General features: G+C 46.7%; 2 protein-coding genes across 3 annotated transcripts in view; one reads left to right on the top strand and one right to left on the bottom strand.

Moving 5' to 3' along the window:
* LOC306918488 (metabotropic glutamate receptor 4-like) overlaps positions 1 to 23,902 on the top strand; it is a 314,226-nt gene that overhangs the window by 220,648 nt on the left and 69,676 nt on the right. For both annotated transcript variants that reach the window (XM_079496079.1, XM_079496078.1), the window contains one exon: positions 21,419 to 21,635. In XM_079496079.1, the coding sequence (XP_079352205.1) occupies positions 21,419 to 21,635 (217 nt within the window). The remainder of the gene's footprint in view (positions 1 to 21,418; positions 21,636 to 23,902) is intronic.
* LOC306942809 (ubiquitin carboxyl-terminal hydrolase 48-like) lies at positions 7,093 to 10,257 on the bottom strand (the record flags this gene model as incomplete). Its single annotated transcript, XM_079528916.1, has 1 exon — positions 7,093 to 10,257. The coding sequence occupies one exon, from the start codon at positions 10,255 to 10,257 to the stop codon at positions 7,093 to 7,095; it is 3,165 nt and encodes a 1,054-aa protein (XP_079385042.1).

The following is a 23,902-nucleotide window of genomic DNA, read 5'->3' on the forward strand; positions in this document are numbered from 1 at the left end:
ATATATATATATATATATATATATATATATATATATATATATAAAGAATACTAAATAATTCCCTTTGGCCAAAGGAGATAATATGCAGGCATTCTGCTAATGTCTGAACTCTGAACTGAACTGTGTTTGTAGCCATAATTTGCTTATGAGTTATGATTCAGAAGTAGATTTTCCACACTGAAATATCCCTTACTTTCCTTTCATATGATTCTAGGGATCTCGGTCTGTGTGTCAGTCAACGTTTAGGACATACAAGGTTTCCACCCAACGGCGTGACAACGTCTTCATTAAATATCTTTTTCATGCTGTTTATGTGTTGTTTTCTTTTGACGTGTATCAGTGCTCGCATCAGTTACCGTGGTTCCCGCGGCGACAGTGCTGTCGGAGGAAAGATGAATCTGTAAACACAATGTCATGTTTACATAAATAATATGATATGTTATCATCTCTGCAGACTGTGGGATGCTAATAACATCATAGCAGAGAGAGACACAAAGCTGTCAGGCAGAAAGGACTCGGAATGCAGACGTGGGGCACCAGAACAGGTTGATTTCATAAAACGTCAAAACGGGCAAGGGGAAGGCAATGATCAAAAGTTGCCGGAGGCAATCCATCGATATCCAAAAAGGGCAGGAGGCGAAGGCAAAGGTACCGGCAAGGGCTGTTCAAAACAAATGGCTTTTCTCCATAACATAAATAGTTTCATGGTGAAATTAAATTAAATGAAACAATCTACCTCTATATGAAAATGGATGAACTACACACATTAAACGAGAGTTCTCAAATCCTTGTGTCTGAGAGGCTAAACCTCATGGTGGTATGTGACTCAAATGCAGAATAAATAATGAAAATGTAAAACCTCCGCTTCAGTACTTACTAAAAGGGCCTGTATTCAATACATTCACAGTGTGTATCCTAGTTATTGTGTAGCACTACATTGTGTTCTCTGCGTTCTATTTATGCAACAGTGGTTTGTTGACAGAGTTCATGTCATTATCTAGGATCTGATAAGACTCTGATAAGACTCTAATCATAAGAGCTAAGAGCGTCTGATAATTAAATGACTGCAGATATAATATAATGACTAAACTAGATACATTGTCTGCTCCAAAACTGTGCTGTGCGTGTGTGTGTGTGTGTGTGTGTGTGTGTGTGTGTGCGCGCGTGCGTGCGTGTGTGCGTGCGTGCGTGACACCTTGTGAGCTTGTAAATCTGCACAGATCGTTATAAATCACGCCTGATTCATTTTTTTCACTGTTGTAGGACCAATACTGACTGACCAATTAGACGTTAAAGTGGAGGGTGATTTGTAGATTAGCCAAGGCAATCACACTGCTTATTGCCTTGTTGGTGCGCACACACAGACACACGCACGCACGCACACACACACACACACTCACACACACACACACACACACACACACACACACACACACACACACACACACATGCGTGCATGCATGTGTATGTGTGTCCGCACACACGTTTCAGCTTTACATAAATCAGTGTTTCTTGGTGATGGAGCCGACAGCCAATCCCAGATCAGGATGGATTTCCCCCTGCGTTCCTGGTTGGGTGGGCCGTTCCATCTGGGTGGGCCATATCTTCTCCGCTTTCATTCCATCTCATTTCCCGTTCTGTGCCTCAAACAGCTGGCTCATTTTTCATGCTTTACCCCGACAGAGAAACAAACGTGCAGATGAATGAAGTATGTGAGAGGCGTTGGCTCTCGCCGTTTATGTTCTATTGTGGAAAGCATTCCTGTTTCCGGCTTCCTGCTGCTTCGTATTCTATGTGGTCGCTGTCGGGGGGAAACCTTTCGTTCATAAACAGCAAACAAAGCCGATCTACAAGCTTTGTGAGATCGGTAACGTCCCTAGTACGCTTCCCTGGGGTACCCCACAGTTCACAGATCACAGTTTGAAATACATGTAGCTCACCCCAGAGTTGTGGGTGACCAAACAGAGCCCGCTATTCAAGTGAGACTTTTTTTGCTGTGACGTTTGAATCTCTTTGCAACCGGCCCTTGGAAATAAGTCTTCCATGCCTGCAGGCTACACAGATGTGTTATGAAAACCGATCGCCTTCAGCTTACTTGAATGGTTGACAGTGTCACGCCATTGTGAAGCTCCAGCATGACTGTGCCACAGTATTTACTATTTAACCGATTGAGTGTGGAAACGGAAGTACAGGAATTTGGCGGAAGTAACCGCCCAAGGACATTACGTTGACGCTTTCCAAATCTGTTTACATTCTCTGTGAATGAAACAAGTGATTGGTCGAATATTTTTGTTTCCGGGGGTAATACAATATTTCAGTGGAGCGGCATGTTCTGAAGCCTGATTGGAATTCAAACAGCAGTTTTTGCTCTACGAGGTGACTATTGATCTGTGTGTGTGTATTAATCTCTCTCTATAACCTCTGAGAACAACTGATGGAAACAGGGCGGTGTATAGTTGCCAGGTACGAACTTGTTATTACTCTCGCCAGCTTGAATTCTTGTGGGAGGTGACACTGACTGATGGATATGTTTGTAATGTGGGCTACTACGTATATTGGGGCAAGTACAGCAGCGTCTCTGCAAGTCTGCGGGAATCTGGTGGGGATGGCTGAAAGGTGATGAACTTATAGCACATATACAGTTTTTACAGATTTGCGTGATAATTTGTTTTAGGATTCCCCTAGATTTTCATAGTGTGCTTGGATATCCCATATTGCTGCCAATGGTTCTAAACCTGTGGTCCCCGCATATCCCCAGATGACAGTAAAGTGAAATTTGTAATACCTAAGAAGAAAAGAAAGGAAAGAAAAATAATTACTGCATCAAAAGTAATCAACAGGCTCTTTCAGAGCGGGAACTCTGGGGGGAGGGAGGGGTAAAACATTTCAACAATTTTTGTATGCTATTTTGAAGTGGTGCAACCACTTCCTTAAGTGACTGTGACTGTGACTGTGTGTGTGTGTGTGTGTGTGTGTGTGTGTGTGTGTGTGTGTGTGTGTGTGTGTGTGTGTGTGTGTGTGTGTGTGTGTGTGTGTGTGTGTTGTGTGAGAGAGAGAGAGAGTGTGAGAGAGTGTGAATGGGTGAATATAATGCACAGGGGACAGAACAATCAATGGTAAATAGTGCATTGCCATTGATATAGCACCTTTATCCAAGGCGCTTTACATAGATTGTGCATTATATTCACCCAGTCTCACACAGCATTACGGGATGCAAACACATATAGAAAAGCTTAAACATGGAGATAGCCTGCTATGTTTCTGCCCGCCAGACACCATTTGTTAAAGCCGTTGACAATCGTTAATTTGTTGCCACTGCCAGCTATGATTAATTATCTCATTAGTGGTTGAATTATTACTTATGTTGAGAAGATGCAAATTATCTCCAATAAAAGGCTTGGAGGATGTTTTGAGATTTGAACTAAATTACAGTTTTGGTGATTCATTAATTAATTAATTAATACAGAGAAAGGCATAAGCACTTCTGCACTGTCTGTTACAGAATACTTTATAATGTGTTGTATGATTCAGGTGCATGTGTCCGACGTACTAACAGTCCGACAGGCATTAGTCCGACACCCTACCCAAAACCCAACCCTTAAAGCTAACCTCACAGGAAGCCACATGTTAGTTTTAACCTGCCACGCATGGATCGAGCCACAGGTTATAGTTTTAACTTGCCATGCATGTCGTCGGGAGCCACGGGTTAGTTTGAACCTCCCAGTGAGCGATATGTCGACTATTACACGTGCGTCTAAAAATGGGTTATAACTTGAATGAAAGTTTTTTAGCGGGCTAGGCTTAGCTTATAGACCCTTATAGACCCCAGATCACATTTTTAACCATCTATTTATAGACCCTCTATATATAGCCGTTGCTCGTCTGTATAGACATTGCTCGTTCCATGCACATGCCCGTGACTGACTAGACCTGGATTGTGTTGAGCTTTTTTCTGTTATTTTTTATACTCAATGGGAGTCACGCCCCTCGTGAGCAGACCTGTCGTTGATCCAGGCGACAATGTCTGCGTCACAGGCTCCCCATCCTTCATGGATGTCCAGGGTGCCTCAGAATACTTTGATAATATTTAGAATTAATCAATCAATCACTTCAGTTTCACCACTTAGACCCTCTAGACTTAGTAAAACTGACCTGAATGACACTGGACTTGGTACATTATTTTTTCAACCTGCAGTACACCATGTCTCTTCACCAGATCTGCAAGCTCACACTGTGCCACGTTGGGACACATTGTGAGCTTGTAAATCGTCTATTTTTGGTGAATGTTCCCCCCGGAATAGGAATGCTTATTTAATCTTAGCAATCTTATTCAATCTTCTGCCGTATAGTCTGATGACTCACCTCTTCAGTCTCACCTCTTCAGACTCCACCTCAGCCCGTAGCACTTGCCGTAGTACTTGCCCTAGCCTCGATGACCTTGCAGGCGTATACAATTAAGGCTTTACAACTATGCAATTTAGATGGCATGGCATGTAGACGGATGCCAGGTCATTATTGATCCTATATAGCATTATATAGTGTTTATAGTTTCAATGTACAGATTATTCTACTTTTAGACTTGATGGGATATTGGTTTTCTTACAGTATGATCCTTGATGACTATGATGATGTATTTGATGCATTACCATGTGTTGTTCTTGCATACGGCAAGTCACTCTTGATTAAGAGCGTCTGCTAAATGCCTAAACTCTAAAATGTAAATATATGTACTATGGCAGTAAATGAGTTAAGCTACTGATCATTGATCGCTGTGGTGATATTTTATGAGTCCATTTGACCCATGTTGATGTCCAGTAATTTTTATCAGACATCGTGCTGCTGTCCTGCGGTCTGGTGTTGATTTATTCCTCGGTAATAAAAAAAGACTGATGTGGAGGTCATGGAGTTAAGTAGGGAGGTCACTATAAAGCAGAGCTCGTCCATCTTTCATGAAGACCACAGCTTTGTAGTGTGTGTTGACACTTCAGGGCTGCCAGGTGGTGGGAAACTTTCAGGGAAAAAAGGAAGTCTTCCAGACCCCATGCTGTAGCACTCTGAGGCAGTAATTCCAAACTCTAAGTTGTAGTTCCATGCAGACTCTATGTTGTAGTTCCACATTTTGTCAGAATTGTATTGAGAGCATGGCCCCTTGAGATATGCAGCATCTCATTTTAGAGGGGGTTCTAATACACACAAGTAAAACATTACATAAAATACAAATACTGTACATCGGCGTATTTGTATACACAGTGTGTACAGGAAGAGTTCGCTTGCTCACCATCTCCCACCCACATGTTTAAATATAGGTCAAATCAAATAGTGTGCCTTGTTTTGGCCCTCTCCTTACCACATTCACCACCATTGGCATAGTTTTACGTCAAGTGTAAGCCAGCGGTTAAGCGCCAATGACATGGATTTATGTCAAATGGTCTTTATAGTGGTACTTTGGACACGTTGTTTGTATGTATGAGCTCTGCTAATTACACTTTAGTCTAAACGAATTCCCTGAACAGTTCACATGTCCAAGAGTAAGATCTTAGCAGATCATGTTGAATGCAAGCTCTGACGCAAGCTCTGCATAGACGCGTCACCATGGGAACCAAAAAATTGGCCCCGATGGCTGTTTGCTAACGATTTTGACTGCTACGTCGATTGTGTCATAGCAGCCGTACTTCCGCTTAGCGGAGCCGTCCTGAAAACCGTTATTGCTTAAAGTCCCTAATATCAATTTTGGGATCCTTGACAAAAAAAGAACAAAAAAGGAAAAGAACAACCAAAAAAAACACAAAATATTTGTGTGAAGTGAGGGGATCATGAGGATCGCCACTTACAGTATGTCATTTGCCATCGACTTGGCCTGAAAGTGTTTCACAGAATAAATTATTCCGTAAAAAGTCCATAGACTTTGAAGGGGCTACCGGCGCTCAGAAACACACAAACACCTGTATTCTGACTGGCACCCCGCCAACGCTTGACTGTGTTTCTGAGCTGCGCTAGCCCCTCCTCCAGCGCCTGACTTTGTGTTTCTGAGCTGCACTAGCCCCTCCTCCAATGCCTGGCTTTGTGTGTTTCGAGTGGTGCAAGCTAGCGCTGCTCAAAACACACAAAGCCAGGCATTTTCCCCCTTCATTGTCATGCCTCGTTCAACTCTTTAAGGGCTATATCTTATAGGGATATGGGGTAAGAAATGTGCCATTTCACACCTGGCAAAAGTCCCTCTTTCTCTCTCCATGACAAGAGTTTAACTTTCCACTGAAGTGAAATCGTCACATGGTAACAACTGTTCTGAATGAATGAGCCAATAGGGGAAGGGGGTCTTCATCACATGCACAATTCTTTGTTTGACCCCGGAATAACCTGGACGTGTGGCTCAAAGAAACTGTTTATTGGAAGGATCGCGGAAAGTTTAGAATATTTTGCGGCGCCGTTTTCATTTTACACAAGATTGGAGGTTGTTGCAATCACCTGCACTACAACCCTTCACCATACGTAACCCATATGAACCCATGAAATGTAAGCAACATATACGTTCTGTAATGCAATTCCAATGGTGAACGCTGTGTTGTTTTCACCAAAAAAAATGTCTGATCCGGCCACGCCCCCTAATACAGTGTGTGTGTGTGTGTGTGTGTGTGTGTGTGTGTGTGTGTGTGTGTGTGTGTGTGTGTGTGTGTGTGTGTGTGTGTGTGTGTGTGTGTGTGTGTGTGTGTGTGTGTGTGTGTGCGCGCGCGTCTTAAAGAAGTTGTTTTTCCTCAATATCCCAGAAGGCCAGGTGTTTTTCCTCAATATCCCAGAAGGCCAGTTGTTTTTCCTCAATATCCCAGAAGGTCAGTTGTTTTTCCTCATAAAAAGGTAGACGCCTCCTTCAGCTCAGGTATCTGTTGCAGGCAACATGGAGGCAAGCTTTCCTGAGATTCCTTGTGAAGCATAGCGGAAGCATGAGCGGAAGGCTCGCCACGCTTCCATGTGCGTCACGGAAGGTGACGTCCGGTAGGCCAATCAGACGTAAACGTTTGTTTTTTCCTCAATATCCCAGAAGGCCAGTTGTGTTTTTTTTCTCAATATCCCAGAAGGCCAGTTGTGTTTTTTTCCTCAATATCCCAGAAGGCCAGTCCCTTTAAAGCCTGCCTCGGGCATCCCCACCTGATAGACATCGTACATGGCTGCGAAGTCTGCGATGGGCTCGTCGGCCTTCAGGACGATGACGCTGTTGGGCGTCACCCCCAGGCTGCCCAGCGTGGCCTGGTCGCCCGACAGGTGCCGCCCGCCCACCGTCAGGTTCTGGTCCATCGGAGCCACGGCAAACTCCCCCAAGATCTGGATCTTGAGCTCCCGCAGTGTCTGACTGGCCGAGACGGTGAGCGATTTCTCCTCAGGGCGTTTCCTGTTCCTCGTGCCCCTTCTCGTCGTCTTGACAGCATTGTTGTTGTTGTTTTTGCTGTTGTTTTTGTTGTTGTTCTTGACTGCAACGTGGGGGGTGGGACCGGTCGGCACGACGCTGGTAACGGCGTTAAGTTTCAACTGTTTCATGTCCACTGATTCGCTGAAGTCTTGGGCTTCTCCGTCGACCTGCATCGGGGACTCGGTGTCCCTCTTCGGCGACTCCTCCGTGTCCTCTTCCACGTCGGAGCTGCTGCCATTGTGCTCGGCGACACTGGGCTCCTCCTCCTGCCGGGTCATCTTTTCCTTGCGGACGATGATGGTGGCGGAGACGTACTCCCTCAGGTCCCTCTGCCGCTGCACCAGGAAACCGTCACGACACTCCCGGCACAGCTCGGGCTGCGTGCTATACTGCGCCGTGCTGTACTTGTCGGCGGGCCGTGAGCGGTGGATGGAGACGGTCTGGTCGACCGTGAACAGCCGCTTGACCACATCCCACTCAGCGGGCCACAGCAAGGCGATGTGCTGGGCCTCGCCGCTCACCAGGGACTCGTAAGTGAACATGAAGCCTCCGTGGGGACACAGCAGGAGGCTGTTGTCCAGGGCCGACACCCGCGGGGACTTGGTGGGCTTCTGGACGGATTTGCGCCACTCGTCCACGAATTGCAGCGGGACAATGTAGAGCACGTCCATGTTGCGCGGCCAGGGAACGAGCCGGGGACGATCCTTCTCCTTGAACAGGTTGAACAGTTGGCTTTTCTGGGCGTTGGCCTTCGCCTTCTCCTCCTGCTCCGACCGCCGACACTCCAGGCAGGCCTGCTGCCCCTGGCCGAACTCCGGAGCCCTGGGGAAGTAGGCCCTCAGCATGGCCCAGGCCTCGGCCGACACCGGCTTCCGCTCGTTGGTCAGGGTGCTCAGGGTCCCGTGGATGCACTGGATGTCTTCGTTGAACGGCCTCATCTCTTCCTCGTTGTTGTTGTTGTTGTAGACTTCCGGGAGGTGCGGGCCGTACTCTTTGGCTCCGTTTCCGTCATGCTTCGTCACATGCTCGTCCTCCTCCATCTGCTTCAGAGCCAGCTTGTACCAGACCTTCAGCGATGCCTTGCCTACCCAGAAGCTTTCATGGCCGGCGGGGGACTTGACCAGGGTGGACACTATCTTGCAGTCGCCCTGCAGCTGGCTCTTCAGCCGGAGCACACGGCAGCGCTCCGCCACGCAGTCCCGGCACAGCGCAGAGGCTGCGTCCAGCCGCGGCCCTCCGCCGTAGTGGTTGTAGAGAAGCTGGGCTGCCGGCAGTGAGACCCTCTTGGTGTCGCACACCCTGTCAGGGTGCAGCTTCTTGTGGGAGCACAGGAATGGTGTGTTGTCGATCTCTGGTTTCTTGGCGGACTCATCGAGCCACGCCTTCAGCCACTCCAGCGGCAGGAACTCGTAGGGCTGGCCTTCGGCCCCGGCAGGCATCATCTCGTAGATCTCTTTGACCACCTTCCACTGTTCCATGTTCTTATTCCTCTTGACGGCCATCTTGGCGCACTGCTCCTCGAAGGCGCAGTTGTCCCGGTCCACCAGCTGCTGCAGGAACGCCGGCACCTCGGCCTCGGCGATGGTGGCATTGCGCTCCTCCAGGACCTTCTTGTAGACCAGCATGTAGGCGTTCCTGGAGCTGTGTTGGCCTTTGGTGCACCGCGGCTTCCGCGGCTGCTGGGAGTACTGCGACGCTGTCAGGTCCTCCTCCGCGCCCAGGTGGAGTGATCTGCTCTCCTCGATATCCTCGTCGTTGAACGTGTACCAGTCGCCGTTGCGCGCGTCCTTCACGTGGGCGATGTAGTGTCCGGAGTATGCAGTTACGCCGATGTGTACGAGCACGGTGCTCAGCTCGTACCGACACCCCCGGTCTTCTTCCCCTTCTCGGCCGTCCAGGAACGGCCCCATGTCTAGCAGCTCCGGGAAGTTGATGTACGAGTTGAGCTTCTTCTTGTGACCCGTCTGCCGGTCGAAGACGAAGCGCATGAGCTGCAGGTTGAGCACGGGCGGCAGGCTGTGCAGCCGGATGCGCCGCGCCGCCTTCTGCTTGCCCTGGCAGCTCTCGCAGAAGTAGCGGTTGTCACCGTCCAGCTTCTCCTCGCGGAGGAACTCGACGAGGCACTCGCCGAGGCTCCGCAGGCCCTGGATGTGCAGCTCTAGCTCGTAGAAGGTGGACGGCAGCGGTGACACGCGGCTGCAGCGGTCGCACACGGTCACGTAGGAGAACTCGCCGCAGAATTGCCTCTGGATGACCTTCTGCAGGCCGGGGTCCGTCTGCTTGGCCAGCGAGTCCTCCAGCAGCGTCAGGAACAGCTTGGAGAACTCCTGGGCGTCCTGCTGCAGCCGCGTATCCAGACCCAGCGCCTTGACCAGGCCTGACGGGTCGACATAGCGCCGCTTGCTGTTCTGCAGCAGGGCGAACAGATACTGGAGGTGTTCCCAGATGGACCGGGGCTCGTAAGCCGCCACGTCACCGTCGCCATCGCCATCTTGCGGTGCGCTGTGGCAGAGGTAGAGGCTCTGGCGCAGCTCCATGTTGTTGAACCACACCTGCAGGAAGGCGTTGACGTAGCACGTGGCACCCAAGTTGGTCAGGCCCACAAAGGCGCCCTTCTCGCGCCGCTCCCAGTCCGGGTCGTCGGCGACGTCGTTGATGTCTCCCAGCCACAGCTTCTCACCGATGCCCACCAGGCAGTTGGGGTTCCCCTGGCAGTTCCTTCGGCAGACACCCCTGCGGCAGGCCGGCGTGTGGACGCGGTACGCCATCGCCTCCTCTTCTTCTCCGACATCCTCCGGGCAGACGTTCTCGGCCCAGATCCACGCCGCTCTGTCCTGTTGTACCCGCGGCGCCATGGATTCCCCTCGAGGCGAAACAACCCTAAATATGGTGTGGTCGTTAACGGTTACGGTTGTTTTTTTTCTGACGTATTGCTTTCACCTTTTGCCAACAGGCTAGCGATGAACGAACAAACAAACTAAATTATCAAGAACGTACCGCAGTCCCGATCTGCCTTTATTCCGAGCTTGTACTTGTAAATCAAGTGTCTGCTAAAATGCCTGGATTGCTATAGTAATTGTAATCAAATGCATGCGATTACCGACTGCTTCAACGAGGTGAAACCGGGCATGTACCGATTTAGAATCTATGGATGGATGTATCCGCTACCCGTCCTCAGTCTTTCCAGTGTAGGCCTATAAGCCTTAAGTGATCAATAACGTTTCACAGGCCTGGCTTTAAAGATAAGTTTCTCCACTGCTCCCTTTGCACTATGATGTCACTGTGACGTCAATGTTTAACACAGACGCACTGAGGCCCAACCAACTGGATGTTATTAGGGATGTTTTTATGTGGTCAATTCAGAATGTATGCATTGTAGGCGTGAACCTCAAATAATCAATTAAGTCGGCATCATATCACAAGTCTGGTTTTATAAGCTGTGGTATTCTGAACCAGGGTTACTCTGATGTCAGGTCAGTTTTGTTCTTTTCCCCCCAAATATGGATGGATGTCCGTTATACGGGAACGACACAATGTGTGTCAACGAGAGACAGACAGAGGACAGTGGAATGATGTGTGAGACAACGAGAGACAGACGGACAGATGGACGGACAAGAGGAGGAAAGTGGAACTGTGAGGATGAAAGGAGTAGGAGGAGGTGAGGTGAGGTGAGGTGAGGTGAGGTGAGGTGAGGTGAGGTGAAGGAGTTGAAACATGTGGGGCGAGGAATGTGGAGGAGAGGACAGGCAGGGTGGAAGAGAGGTGAGGAGGAGAGGACGGACGGACAGGCAGGGTGGAAGAGAGGTGGAGAGCAGCTGGTAACACGCAGGAGGTCCCCGTTACAATGTGCTAGACCTCTGGGAGAGGCTGAGGTGGAGCGCCACACCTACCATCGGCTCCCAGTACTTCCCGCACGACTTGCTGCACCAAGCCGTGCTACTCATATGCTGAGTTGGCGGTGCCTGGGAACGAACCCATGACCTTCTGGTCCAAAAGCGAGAGCTCTAGTACCGACTGAGATACCCGGACAGTGTAAGGCAGAGGTGCCCACACTTTTTTGACTTGCGAGCTACTTTAAAAATGACCGGCTCAACAAGATCCACCAAAAAAGTACTATCCCATTGCTGAAAATTGTTTCAAAATGTAGCCTATAGCTGCGCACTTGAGGAATAAACGGGAGGAAATGGAACTGGTAGGGTTTTTATATATAACTTTATAATACTACTGACGTCTGTAGTATTACATTGTGGGTTTGAGCTGACAGGCCCTTTTTGATGCATGTCAATCAATCAAGTGGCAGATAATTCAAGTGATAGCCAAAAAATATATATATTTATTTTTAGGGTCATGTCATGTGATCTACCTCCACAGCCTTTGTGATCTACTGGTAGATCACAATCTACCTTTTGGGCACCCCTGGTGTAAGGGGTGATATGTGCAACACACTCGTCGCTCCCAAAACGTGCCACCGTGACTTCTTGGGACAAATGTGAGCGAATGGAAGACGTTTGCCGTGACGGGGGCAGGGGTCATTGCCATGTTGACTACATGGCAATGACTTTTTGTCACAATTCGACACACACAAAACACATAAAGCCCTGAATGACCATAACAGGTCTGTAACAGTGAGAGTGTATACAAAATGGTCCATTTGGTTCCATACGCTCTCAAATAAATAAAACCTTCACGTTATTATCTGACACTGTCCCGGTCACTTCCTCGTCATTCCTACAAATGCAGAATGGTTCACTCATGTTTCAGGACGACACAACGAACTGGAAAGCACTGTGACTCATATTTTGTCAATGGAAAAGGCAGACGCGTGTCTGTTCATGTCTATCATCTTAACGGCAATCACTCAACAGAGTGATTGTCTCTCTGGCGCGCATACAGTACGTGTCTCATTTATTTGTCAGCAACAGATTTTCCCAAAAACCTCACAGTGAATTCTAAAGACTTAATTTTGGAAGCTTGTAGCTCTGCTGTTTTGGATGTGGTGCGTTGGTGAGTTTGTAGCTCTGTTTGTATTTGGATGCGGCTGGTTAGGGCTGGACACTGAATGAAGCAGGCTCTACAGAGCGCTGAACCAAATGTTGACATTATAATAGGCTGATGGAAGAAGATAGTCTGACTCCAGCCCCTGGATCGCTAGCCACGGCCACGGAAAGAAATATACGTTCTTGCGCTTCAGCGTCTGGTAACTCTGGGGAGCCTCGGTTGAAAATCTGATACAGCGGTTACAGCCAATCAGCAGGTCAATGTTGTTCGGTCCGACGTACTGTATACTACTACCAATAGCACAATGTCTGTGTCTCATAGGAGGGCATATATATATATATATATATATATATATAATTATATTCCATTATATAATTGTAACTTTTCAGGAATAGAAAGCCTGCAGTTTCTATTACGTTGGATTCCTCTCCTCATTGATGATGTCACTGGTGCATGGGTTTCTGAACTGCCCTCCTATGAGACACAGACCGAGTAGGAAAAACATTGTGGTATTTTATCATGAACATTAGTGAGGTCCAATTATACGAAGATGGGTTGAAAAGTGGTGAAGTGGTCCTTTAACTAATATTTTGGGTTGGTTTTACTTTATTGGAGTATTTCCAATTTTCTTTTTCTACTCCACTAACCCTACATCTCAGATGCAAATGTACTTTTTATGCCACTACAATTATTTGAAAGCTTTAGTTACTTTCTAGATTTTGGTTATTATTACATAACATACATTGACCACTGCATACATTTAGGCCATTTGAAAATAGCATTGTGAGCTTGTATCGGCTATTTTCAAAATATTTTTAACACATTTCATACATTTGAAATCTTGTGAATTAAGATGTGAACACTTTTGCACTTTTAAAGCTTGAATTCCGAACTTTTACTGGTAACAGAGTAATTGATACTTTTACTATTAGTTAATATCAGTGTTTAGACGAGACGGTACCCACTTCGTTACCACTTTGTTTTCTTTCCTTCTACTGAAGCTTGAACATACCGTGTGCAGCAACCAAGCAAAAAACAATAACAATTATTATTAAAATGATTTAAATCATTATAATCCAATGAATGATTCTAAAGGGATTATTAAGTATTAAGTTTTCAGTACAGACGGCTAACGTGTTTTTCCACGCAGAATAACGGATGACACGTCAACTATACCATTATTTATAATTAGCTAATTATGCACACTTTATTCCCTTTAAACGTATAACAATAATAGTATCTCTGCTTGTGGCATCAACAGGCAAGAAAACAGAAAAAACACTGTGGCTTCAAGGTAGATAAAATAAGATCTGATATAACACCTTTATTGATCCATGAGGTGAACTTTAGGCATTGAAGCAGTAACAATTTGAACCTTAAACCTTTAAAATGGCGCAGTGCGGCAGTGGCCAGATGCCCCCCAGGGCATGTGTGTGTGTGTGTGTGTGTGTGTGTGTGTGTGTGTGTGTGTGTGTGTGTGTGTGTGTGTGTGTGTGTGTGTGTGTGTGTGTGTGTGTGTGTGTGTGTGTGTGTGTGTGTGTGTGTGTGTGGGTGAATGTAATGCACAATCTATGTAAAGCGCGTTGGATCAAAGCACTATATAAATGCACCATTTACCCTTTAAAACAGTAAACAGTAAGCTGTAAACTCCAAACCTTTAGCCTTGAACCCAAGAGAGAATTCCGCCTGGGACCCAAACTAGTGAAAATAGCAGATCTGCAAGATCACAGCGCATCGCTTTGAGCACATTGTGAGCTTGTAGATCGGCTATTTTCACTAAGCATTTGTTTTCTAATAATTAGAATCAAAGAAATCCCATAAATGATTTATGGGATTCTAGAGCGGCGTGATTACATACACAGTCAATGGAAAGACGAGAAGTTGTGAACGGGCGCGACGCAAATGGGCGCGGCACAAATGGGCGCGGCACAAATGGGCGCGGCGTGAACGAAGCCAATGACCGCCTGGTATCTCCGCCCGGGTGGAAAAATCCAACTGAAGCTGCGTTCGCTTCCCAACCCGACTCCACGCACCACGCATCGAAACCGTTTTTTCGCTCCTTCATGTGTCTGGCCCCATGCAGCTGTAATGTGCTGCAATACCGCAAATCGGCCACCACGTCCAGTGCGCTTCAGTTCTCGGTTTCTGGGGGGCTTGGGTCCAAATCCCGGGTGACATGAAAGAGTGCAGCTATATATATCCAGCCTCCAGTCTTTCACTGTTTCGGCCTTTGATGTTTCTCTGCTGCAGCGAGTTTTATCCATCAGATCACACGCACACACATTCACGCACGCATGCACACACGCACGTGTGCACATCCCTTCTATATGCCCAGACGGGCTGTTGCCTCATGCAATCTGTAGGCATCTCATCCCTCCTGGCACCGGGACGATATCCTCTGATTAAACCAGGCACACAAACCCTGTGTGTGTGTGTGTGTGTGTGTGTGTGTGTGTGTGTGTGTGTGTGTGTGTGTGTGTGTGTGTGTGTGTGTGTGTGTGTGTGTGTGTGTGTGTGTGTACGGGGGGAGGGGTGTCATACTGTATTTCACCCGACGAGTGCAAAAAAACTTGATGGGATGAAAGATCTAATCTTGGCTATAACTGTAACCCTGCCATGTGTCATTACAGCGATGTGTGTACGCCTGGCGCGTCTCTTTTCAATATTCAAGATAACTACTTCAGAAAGCACACATCACCATGTCTGCCGTAAAGATAGAGATAATTAACTTCAGAAAGCACACATCGCCATGTCTGCCGTAAAGATAGAGAGAATTAGCTTCAGATAGCACACATCGCCATGTCTGCTGTGCTGTAAAGATAGAGAGAATTGCAGAAGGGCTGATTTTTAACACGTTAAGACCTGAGGCCGATTCTACAGATGTCCTATTCTACAAATCAACAAACAGTTTTCAGAAAAACGTATGTTTTTAGCAGTGGTGCTTTCATGTCGCGGACCCCCGCCTTAAAACATGTTGTTCCAGGGACCCCCCCCAGAAGCGAAGATTTTAGTAAAAAAAATTAAATAATGCTTTCCCGTACTTAACGTGTTAATGTGTAACAACTAGCCATGCTGCGAAACATGTTGCACACATGTCACTTCTCTTTGTTCATTTCCGTCACAAAATGAATCCCATGGACTCGATCCTGCATGTGTGGCGACTGGCGACTGGCCACGATGTGCGCAAAGTACGTTTCATTCCGTCCACTTCATACTCGGTCGCACACTGTGCCGTGCGCCGGGAACTATAGTCGATCTGCAAGCCCACAAAGTGTCGCCCTGTGACACGCTGCGGGTTTGTAGATCAGGCTGTTTTTTCGTTTTTTTTTTGGTCCGACAACTGCTCGACGGCCCATTAGGAAGCGCGCCATGTCTACATGTAAGACATACATCACAGAAGGGCTGATTTTAATCTGTACTAACTACCCATGCCGCAAACATGTCGAGTGGAGAGTCCATTTATGTTTGTTCGATTCCGTGTTAAAAATCCCAGAGCTGCTAAAAGAACATTGGACTCTATTTGACAACCAGCCGTATGATGTGTTCAAAGTCAATCATGCTTGCATGATTCATATCCTGGATCATATCCTGGATCCTGCACTGGCCACTGAAGATTTGCCGCTCTACAAACGGCAATTTTGTTTGAGCTTGTAAGGACGGCAATTTTCAGTATAAAGAATTTGCTGTAAGGAGGATGTAGTCTACTGTTAAATGGATATTTCACCTTCAAACAAGAATAAAAATTGGGTAGTTTTATCGTAATCGAACTGGCAACCTTCCAGCAACAAGGGCGTTCCTCCAACGCTGCCACTTTGCTGTGGAGTGTGTGTGTGTGTGTGTGTGTGTGTGCGTGCGCGTGCATGCGCGTGTGCGTGCGTTTGGTCTCCCCGTCTCTTCAGCTCCTTAATACAGTGGTTCCCCAACCTTTTAGCCCGTGTCCCGAAAGAGAAATTCGCCCGGGACCCAAACTCGTGAAAATAGACGATCTACAAGCTCACAACGCACATTGTGAGCTTGTAGATCGGCGATTTTCACTACCTCTTTAGTTTAAACATTTGTTTTCGAATTCATGAGATTTCTTGGATTCTAATTAAATATGTATGAAATGCAACACTGTCACCAAACCTCTGCTCTTGTAGAGCAGAGGTTTTGGCTGTGCAACACTGTGCCCTTCAGAATGTTAGATCAGTCTTTCTCTCTCCGTCTAATCAGATCTTCACATGATGACATGAGAATCCTGCATTTATGCTTCACTACATCTGACATGGAGTGGGGGTGTAATATAACTGTAAACATCAACGCACGCACGCACGCACGCACGCACGCACGCACGCACACAGTCCATGACAGTATATCTTGTGGCTCGTGCTCAATGCCCCACCGCACCCCCACCCCTCCCCTCTTCAGCTCCGGGGACTTTAACGGGTCATCGCAGCTGTCAGTCAAACAGCTGGCTGTAACAGCGGGCCAATCGGATCGCTGACAGGCCGGCCCTCGGGTGGTGTGTGCCCCCCTCCAGGGTCGACACATCGTCCTCTAATCATCAGATGCCCTAAAACTTTGTTCCACTTTTTCATCTCTAACTTCATGTTAACAATAAGGACAGTATGTCTTATTGTAGTGATGTCATTGTGTTTCATATCTTCTTTTGTTTCCTCTTCCTGTCTCACTCTCACCTGTCTCACTGTCACCTGCAGAGCAGGCAAATGTTTGTAGCCTGTAGCTAATAGGTACCTACAGGCAGGCAGCATGTTAATAACAGCCTCACTATGACCATGGATTATGATCTAAAAGTGTGACCAACATTCTGTCATCGGCTATTCCTTTTTTCTCTCTCTCTCTCCTTCTCCACCGCCCTGGCACCTCCCCTTTTGATTAGAGTGTTCTCACTGACTGTTCCTCCTGCCAGGCAGGCAGCAGAGCCACACGGGGAAACCTTCTCCCGCCACGGCGCATACTACAGTGATACAAACGCAACACCCAAGACTGACACAAGACGCCTCTCTCTCTTTCTCTCTCTCTGCATGCAGTGCAGAGTGCACAGACACAGGGATAGCCTACACAGGGCGAAATATTTGCGAGAGCATAGCCTACACGTGCTACAGCGAGACAGGACGTACAATCTTGATTTTACTTCCATAATTATGTCTCTCTCAGCATCAACAGAGCTGGGATTGCGCACGCAAATAAACCAGGTCCACTCCAGCTGTAAGTTTGACCGTTTATTCAGTCACCACACGTAAGTTGCAACTGTTCCCAGGCTTTTAGCTATAATTAAACGTGGATGTTAAGGTGATAAAGTGCGTTTGATACGGTCAACAGAAAATGTCCCACGCTCACCTCCTCTCTCTGTCCAACTTCCCTCACCAAGTGACAGGTAAACGCCATGAATAAGCCTATCTCACAGAATTTCCCCGCCCCCCTAAATACGCCCCCTTTCGGGGCTAGTGGTGATAGCGTGACGTCACTCCATAGACGCTTCATGTTAACAGAGGTAATTTAAGAAGTCTACAACTTTTGTTTTCTCAAGGTAAGGTTTGTTCTATCTGTTCGAGCTGATTTACCATCTTGTTTGCTTCATAATAATATTGGTCTGTCACATTTTGACATTAGGAAATGTACTTAGATTCTCCAGAGAAAAAAACGTGTAAATGCCCATGTTAAAGTCACCACTATTTACCGGAAGTGGGCGTGAAAAACGGGCTGTGAGATAGGCCTATAGGTTGAGTGGCAGCGCCCCAGCCCTGGTGACACGCCCACTATCTGTGCAGTGCCCATTAATGTGACATACCTTACGTCAATCATAATGGCACATAGAATGCAAACACATTACGGCTCCTACACAAAGTTTAAACTCGAACATCACTCAATATAACTTATCTAAGCGGGTGACACACTCTTCTCCTACACCATATCTATCTTAGCTAATAACATTAATTTTGTGCCCAAGTTCAACCCAACTTCCCAAGATCATCCGTTAACAATTCCCTCCCAAATCAATGTGATCTATTATATCGCATTACACACTATACATAATTTCCTGTACGGGTAAGGCCCTAGTAAATACAAATCGGGAGTCGAACCCGCAACACACTGTCACACTGGACAGGACCTCAATGGCATCTTTTATGAGTAATACAATGAAATGAAAAATGCATTGTCTGATGGTTTTGGACGTACAGAGGTTTTCACAATGATATTCTCTTTTTTGTAGTTTGAAGTTAAAGTGGAGCTTTTTCAAGTCACAGCTTGACTTGTTGAACGAAACAGCTTCTGTCTGTTCTGTCTGCTCTGGAATGGCTTTTATAGATCTGATATAATGATCTGGTCAATCTGTGGAAAAACACAAGACATTGTTATTGACTTGCTGTACTCGTGATGCTATTCTGCAATAGTGTGTGTGTGTGTGTGTGTCTGTGTGCGCGTGCGTGCGTGCGTGCGCCACCACACCATCGCCTCTTGTCAGGTGCAAACCTCATACATCCACAACTGTTAACTTCTCAGGATTCAAATTCAAAAGTAGCAGATCTACAAGCTCAACATCGAACTTGTAGATCTGCTACGTTGGATGCTTTTGTACGATGCTGCAGTGTAGTATGATCAAGTAGGACGTTAATGTAGGAAAGTTAACACAAAAAGTTAGAATGTGGAGATAAGAGTTTTCTGCTCCACTATAGTGGTGTGTGTGTGGGCAGACACGGTTTAGAGAGAGACTAAACTATATACTTGTTTCACTTGGTAAAAGGAATGATTTACATTATGAAACAGTCTACTGTGACTCATTGCCTCTGTCATTGTGCAGTGGCACAATACAATACTACTGAAAGCATTGGTTCTAAGTGTTCCATAGCCTCGGGCTGTGATCCCTGCTTTAGCTAAATGCCTGGAGCCATTGAGTGTGAACTGAATTCAACTGAATGCACAATGCGTAGATGTACTATTTATTTTCAGGGACATTTCTGCATAATATGACTAAACTTTCTAGTAGACTTTGTTACCAATACTTCTAAACTTTTACTCCATTTTTCTACAATTTTAGTTCAGTGACCATGTAAGTAGCCTTGTCGAGCCATGAGGCCCATGGGGCAGGAGCCTATCGCCTGTTTCTGTAGCGTGAGGCAGCTTGATGTACAAGTACACCCCCTGGACATGACGCTAGTATGTCGCAGGGACTTACCCCCAATCCAACCCTTGATGCTGAGTGTCAAGCAGGGAGGCACTGGGTCCCATTGATTAGAGTCTTTGGTATGACCCGGCCGGGGATTGAACCCCGACCTCCCAGTCTCAGGGCGGACACTCTAACCACAAGGCCACTGAGCTCAAGGTCTCCTAAAAAGGCGTCTGACCGAAAGACACAGAAAGGTAGGCGCTCCTTTGGCTCTGGGCCGTCTGTATCTCCATAGACACAGAAAGGTAGACACCTCCTTCGGCTCTGGGTCGTCTGTATCTCCATAGACACAGAAAGGTAGACACCTCCTTCGGCTCTGGGTCGTCTGTATCTCCATAGACACAGAAAGGTCTACGTCTCCTTCGGTTCTGGGTCGTATGTATCTCCATAGACACATAGAGGTAGACACCTCCTTCGGCTCTGGGTCGTCTGTATCTCCATAGACACAGAAAGGTCTACGTCTCCTTCGGTTCTGGGTCGTCTGTATCTCCATAGACACAGAAAGGTAGATACCTTCAAGGTTAATTTTATTGTCCCTTGCAGGAAATTGGTTTGCAGCCATGCAGGTAATAGTAAAAAAATACATACATCAGACAACAATCAACACACTCATTACAAAAGACTAGATCCCAACAGGCACTAGAGACAGATAATGAATTATATTCAAAAGTAGCAGCATCAGCAAAAGTGCATTAGTGGGCGGGCAATCTGTGCAAAGAGGCAAAAATAAAGTGCTATCTGCTGTTCAGCAGCTGAATAGCAGCCGGGACAAAGGATAGTTTGAACCGATTAGTCTTTGTAGTGGGCAGTGGGCACCAGTTCAAACTCAGCCTGTTCTTGTTAGCCAGGGTCAGATTACCATACCAGGCAACAATACAAAACACAAGAACATATTCAATAAAACGTCTATAGAAAATAGTCATCATTAATAATAATAATAGTAATAATAACCATAACTTGAATGTATATAGCGCCTTTCAAGGAACCCAAGGACGCTTGGGTTACAGACGAGACATTACAGACAAGACATTAAAGGAACGCATTTTCCTCAGAAAAAAAGACGCTGCTGAACTTTTTTTGATGTAGAGGAAATATGAGAATCAAAACATATTTTGTTGTCAAGAACGACTACAAGTATTTGTAGCTCTCTACAACTTCAATTTCTGTTCCCTTAATGAGTGTAGGAGCAGGACTAGGAGGAGTCTTTCTAAAGCTGATGATCATATCTTTTGTTTTGGTCACATTTAACTGTAAGAATGACTTGACACACCAGGATATGAAATCATCGACCACTGGTCCATGCTGTACTTCATCCTCTCCAAGAAGGCTCACAGAATCACAGAATCGTCAGCAAATTTGATTATGTATCTGTTAGGGTGATTGCTACAACAGTCATTGGTATACAAAATATACAGTAGTGAGGAGAGACAACAGCCTTGGGGAGAACCAGTAGAAGAGTGCAGCAGAGAAGCCAGGACATCATTTACCCTCATGCACTGAGACCTATCAGTTAAGAAGTCAATGATCCAGCCAACAAGGTTAAGGTCCAGTTCAAACCTCCTTTGGCTCTGGGTTGTCTGTATCTCGGGCACCATCCTACAGGGAAGGAAAGGAAGCCACAGAAGCTTCCGCGTGCGTTACAGAGCGGACGTTCGGTAGGCCAATCAGAGGCAGGTGGGGTGCGGGTCTTAGTCCCTTGAGTGGCAGCGTGCCTTCCGTCCACACTTCCGGCCATTGCCTGTGCTTCCATGCGCTACGGATCGCTCCAGTGAATCGCAGCGGCCAATGAGGTATCTCGCTTTTTATATCTGTGGTCTTACCATCTCTCTCTCTCTCTCTTTTCCCCACAGATTCCTCAGGTGAGCTACGCCTCCACGGCTCCGGAGCTTAGCGACAACAGTCGCTACGACTACTTCTCTCGCGTGGTGCCTCCGGACACCTACCAAGCCCAGGCCATGGTGGACATCGTGAAGGCCATGCGCTGGAACTACGTGTCCACCGTGGCGTCCGAGGGGAACTACGGCGAGAGCGGAGTGGACGCCTTCATCCAGAAGAGCCGGGAAGACGGTGAGTGTGTGGTCTCTACATAGACTACGTCTCCCAGGGGTATTTATGAATCGCACAGCCTTAAAGGGGAAGTGGCAGCCAAGTATATGGACTTTAATGTTTGTTTAGGGCAGTAAATGACAACGTAAGACGTCATCTGGCTGATATAAATACAGTTTAACATTTTCATACTCATTTCACATGAGTGTGATTTTCTTTTTCTTATCAATTACTAAGGCTGTCCCCGAACATTTGGGGGTTCGAACGTTCGCTCGTTAGGGTTGGCACTCAAATCTTAATTAATGGGCTTGAACCATTTTTTATCAATTACACATCCCATGCAGCCTTCAATTCATGGAAATTGTTTTGATTGATTCCTGAGCCAATCATTTGATGACCAGCGGAGCCTGAGACTCGTTGAGTCTCCTACTGACCTGTTCAACAAACTATCGGTGCGGGCCTATGGGGTGTGTGTAATTGATAACAAATGAGTCATTTGTTATCAATTAAACTACTCCTTTAAAGACCAGCTGCTGCAGTGTGTTTCCATCATAATAGTGATGTTTGCTGCTGTGAAACGGAGGCACGTAGTGGCTCCAGCCAATCACGGTCTCAGCTGAGAGTCCTGTCCCCTCGGGCCATGGGATGGATGGGATCTAAAGCTAGTGTCTGTGTCCCACCTCCCGTGAGGCAGAGAGAGACACAGATTTATGTCACTGCGTTTCTCTCTCTCCTAGTGTGTGTGTGTGTGTGTGTGTGTGTGTGTGTGTGTGTGTGTGTGTGTGTGTGTGTGTGTGTGTGTGTGTGTGTGTGTGTGTGTGTGTGTGTGTGTGTGTGTGTGTGTGTGTGTGTGCGTGCGTGCGTGCGTGCGTGCGTGCGTGCGTGCGTGCGTGCGTGCGTGCGTGCGTGCGTGCGTGCGTGCGTGCGTGCGTGCGTGCGTGCGTGCGTGCGTGCGTGCGTGCGTGCGTGCGTGCGTGCGTGCGTGCGTGCGTGCGTGCGTGCGTGCGTGCGTGCGTGCGTGCGTGCGTGCGTGCGTGCGTGCGTGCGTGCGTGGTGTTCCAGTGGTAGCTAAGTACATTTACTCAAGTTCTGCCCTTAAGTACAGTTTTGAGGTATATTACTTGAGTATTTCCAATTATTTTACTTCTATACTCCACTACACCTCAAAGGTAAATATTGCACTTTTTACTTTACTCCACTGTAAAGTATTTGACAGCTTTAGTTACTTTGAAGATTTGGATTATTATCACAAAACATACATTAACCAACTAAGCTTTATTTTGTAGCCTACTTCAGCTATTTGAAAATAGCAGATCTACAAGCTGACAACGTGTTGCAGAGCGATGTGAAAATAGAAGCCTAGATCTGCTATTATCAAAAAGATTCGTATACATTTTAACCCTGAAATGAGACTTTCTGCATAATGAGTACTTTCCCTTTTTTGTACAATTCGATGATGATACTTTTGTACTTTTACTCAAGTAAAATGTGAATAAAGCCTGTTTGCTGTAACAAAGTATTTCTATATTGTGGTATTAGTACATGATTATTAGCCTTCTGGTGTGGAAATATAGTGGCCCTCTGGAGTGAGTGTGGAAATATAGTGGCCCTCTGGAGTGAGTGGGGAAATATAGTGGCCCTCTGGAGTGAGTGTGAAAATATAGTGGCCCTCTGGAGTGAGTGTGGAAATATAGTGGCCCTCTGGAGTGAGTGGGGAAATATAGTGGCCCTCTGGAGTGAGTGTGGAAATATAGTGGCCCTCTGGAGGGAGTGTGGAAATATAGTGGCCCTCTGGAGTGAGTGTGGAAATATAGTGGCCCTCTGGAGTGAGTGTGGAAATATAGTGGCCCTCTGGAGTGAGTGTGGAAATATAGTGGCCCTCTGGAGTGAGTGGGGAAATATAGTGGCCCTCTGGAGTGAGTGTGGAAATATAGTGGCCCTCTCCATTATTAAAGTTGCCCCTGATGTTGTCAATAAACCATACCTTCTCTTCTCTGTGGCATTCAGGTCAGCTGGCTGGTCAGTCAAGCACAGTAATAGCTTCCAACATCCATAGATCCATAGATTTTTTCGGGGAAAGGAAAATCTAGGCCTATATTGTTTTAATGTAGGAAAAGAAAATGTAATTATTGCTCGAGTCGTGACCCATAACAAAATTGGTCCGTGACCCACAAATGGGTTCTGAGTCCCGACCCATGTGTTTGGGAAACCTGTGCTTCAAAGAACTGCATGGAAGGTCTGGAAGGTTCTTTCTGGCATGGGACACCTTTATTTTTCTGTGTGTAGAG

This window comes from Electrona antarctica (genome assembly GCF_951216825.1).
Source record: "Electrona antarctica genome assembly, chromosome: 2".
In the NCBI taxonomy this organism is placed as follows: domain Eukaryota; kingdom Metazoa; phylum Chordata; class Actinopteri; order Myctophiformes; family Myctophidae; genus Electrona; species Electrona antarctica.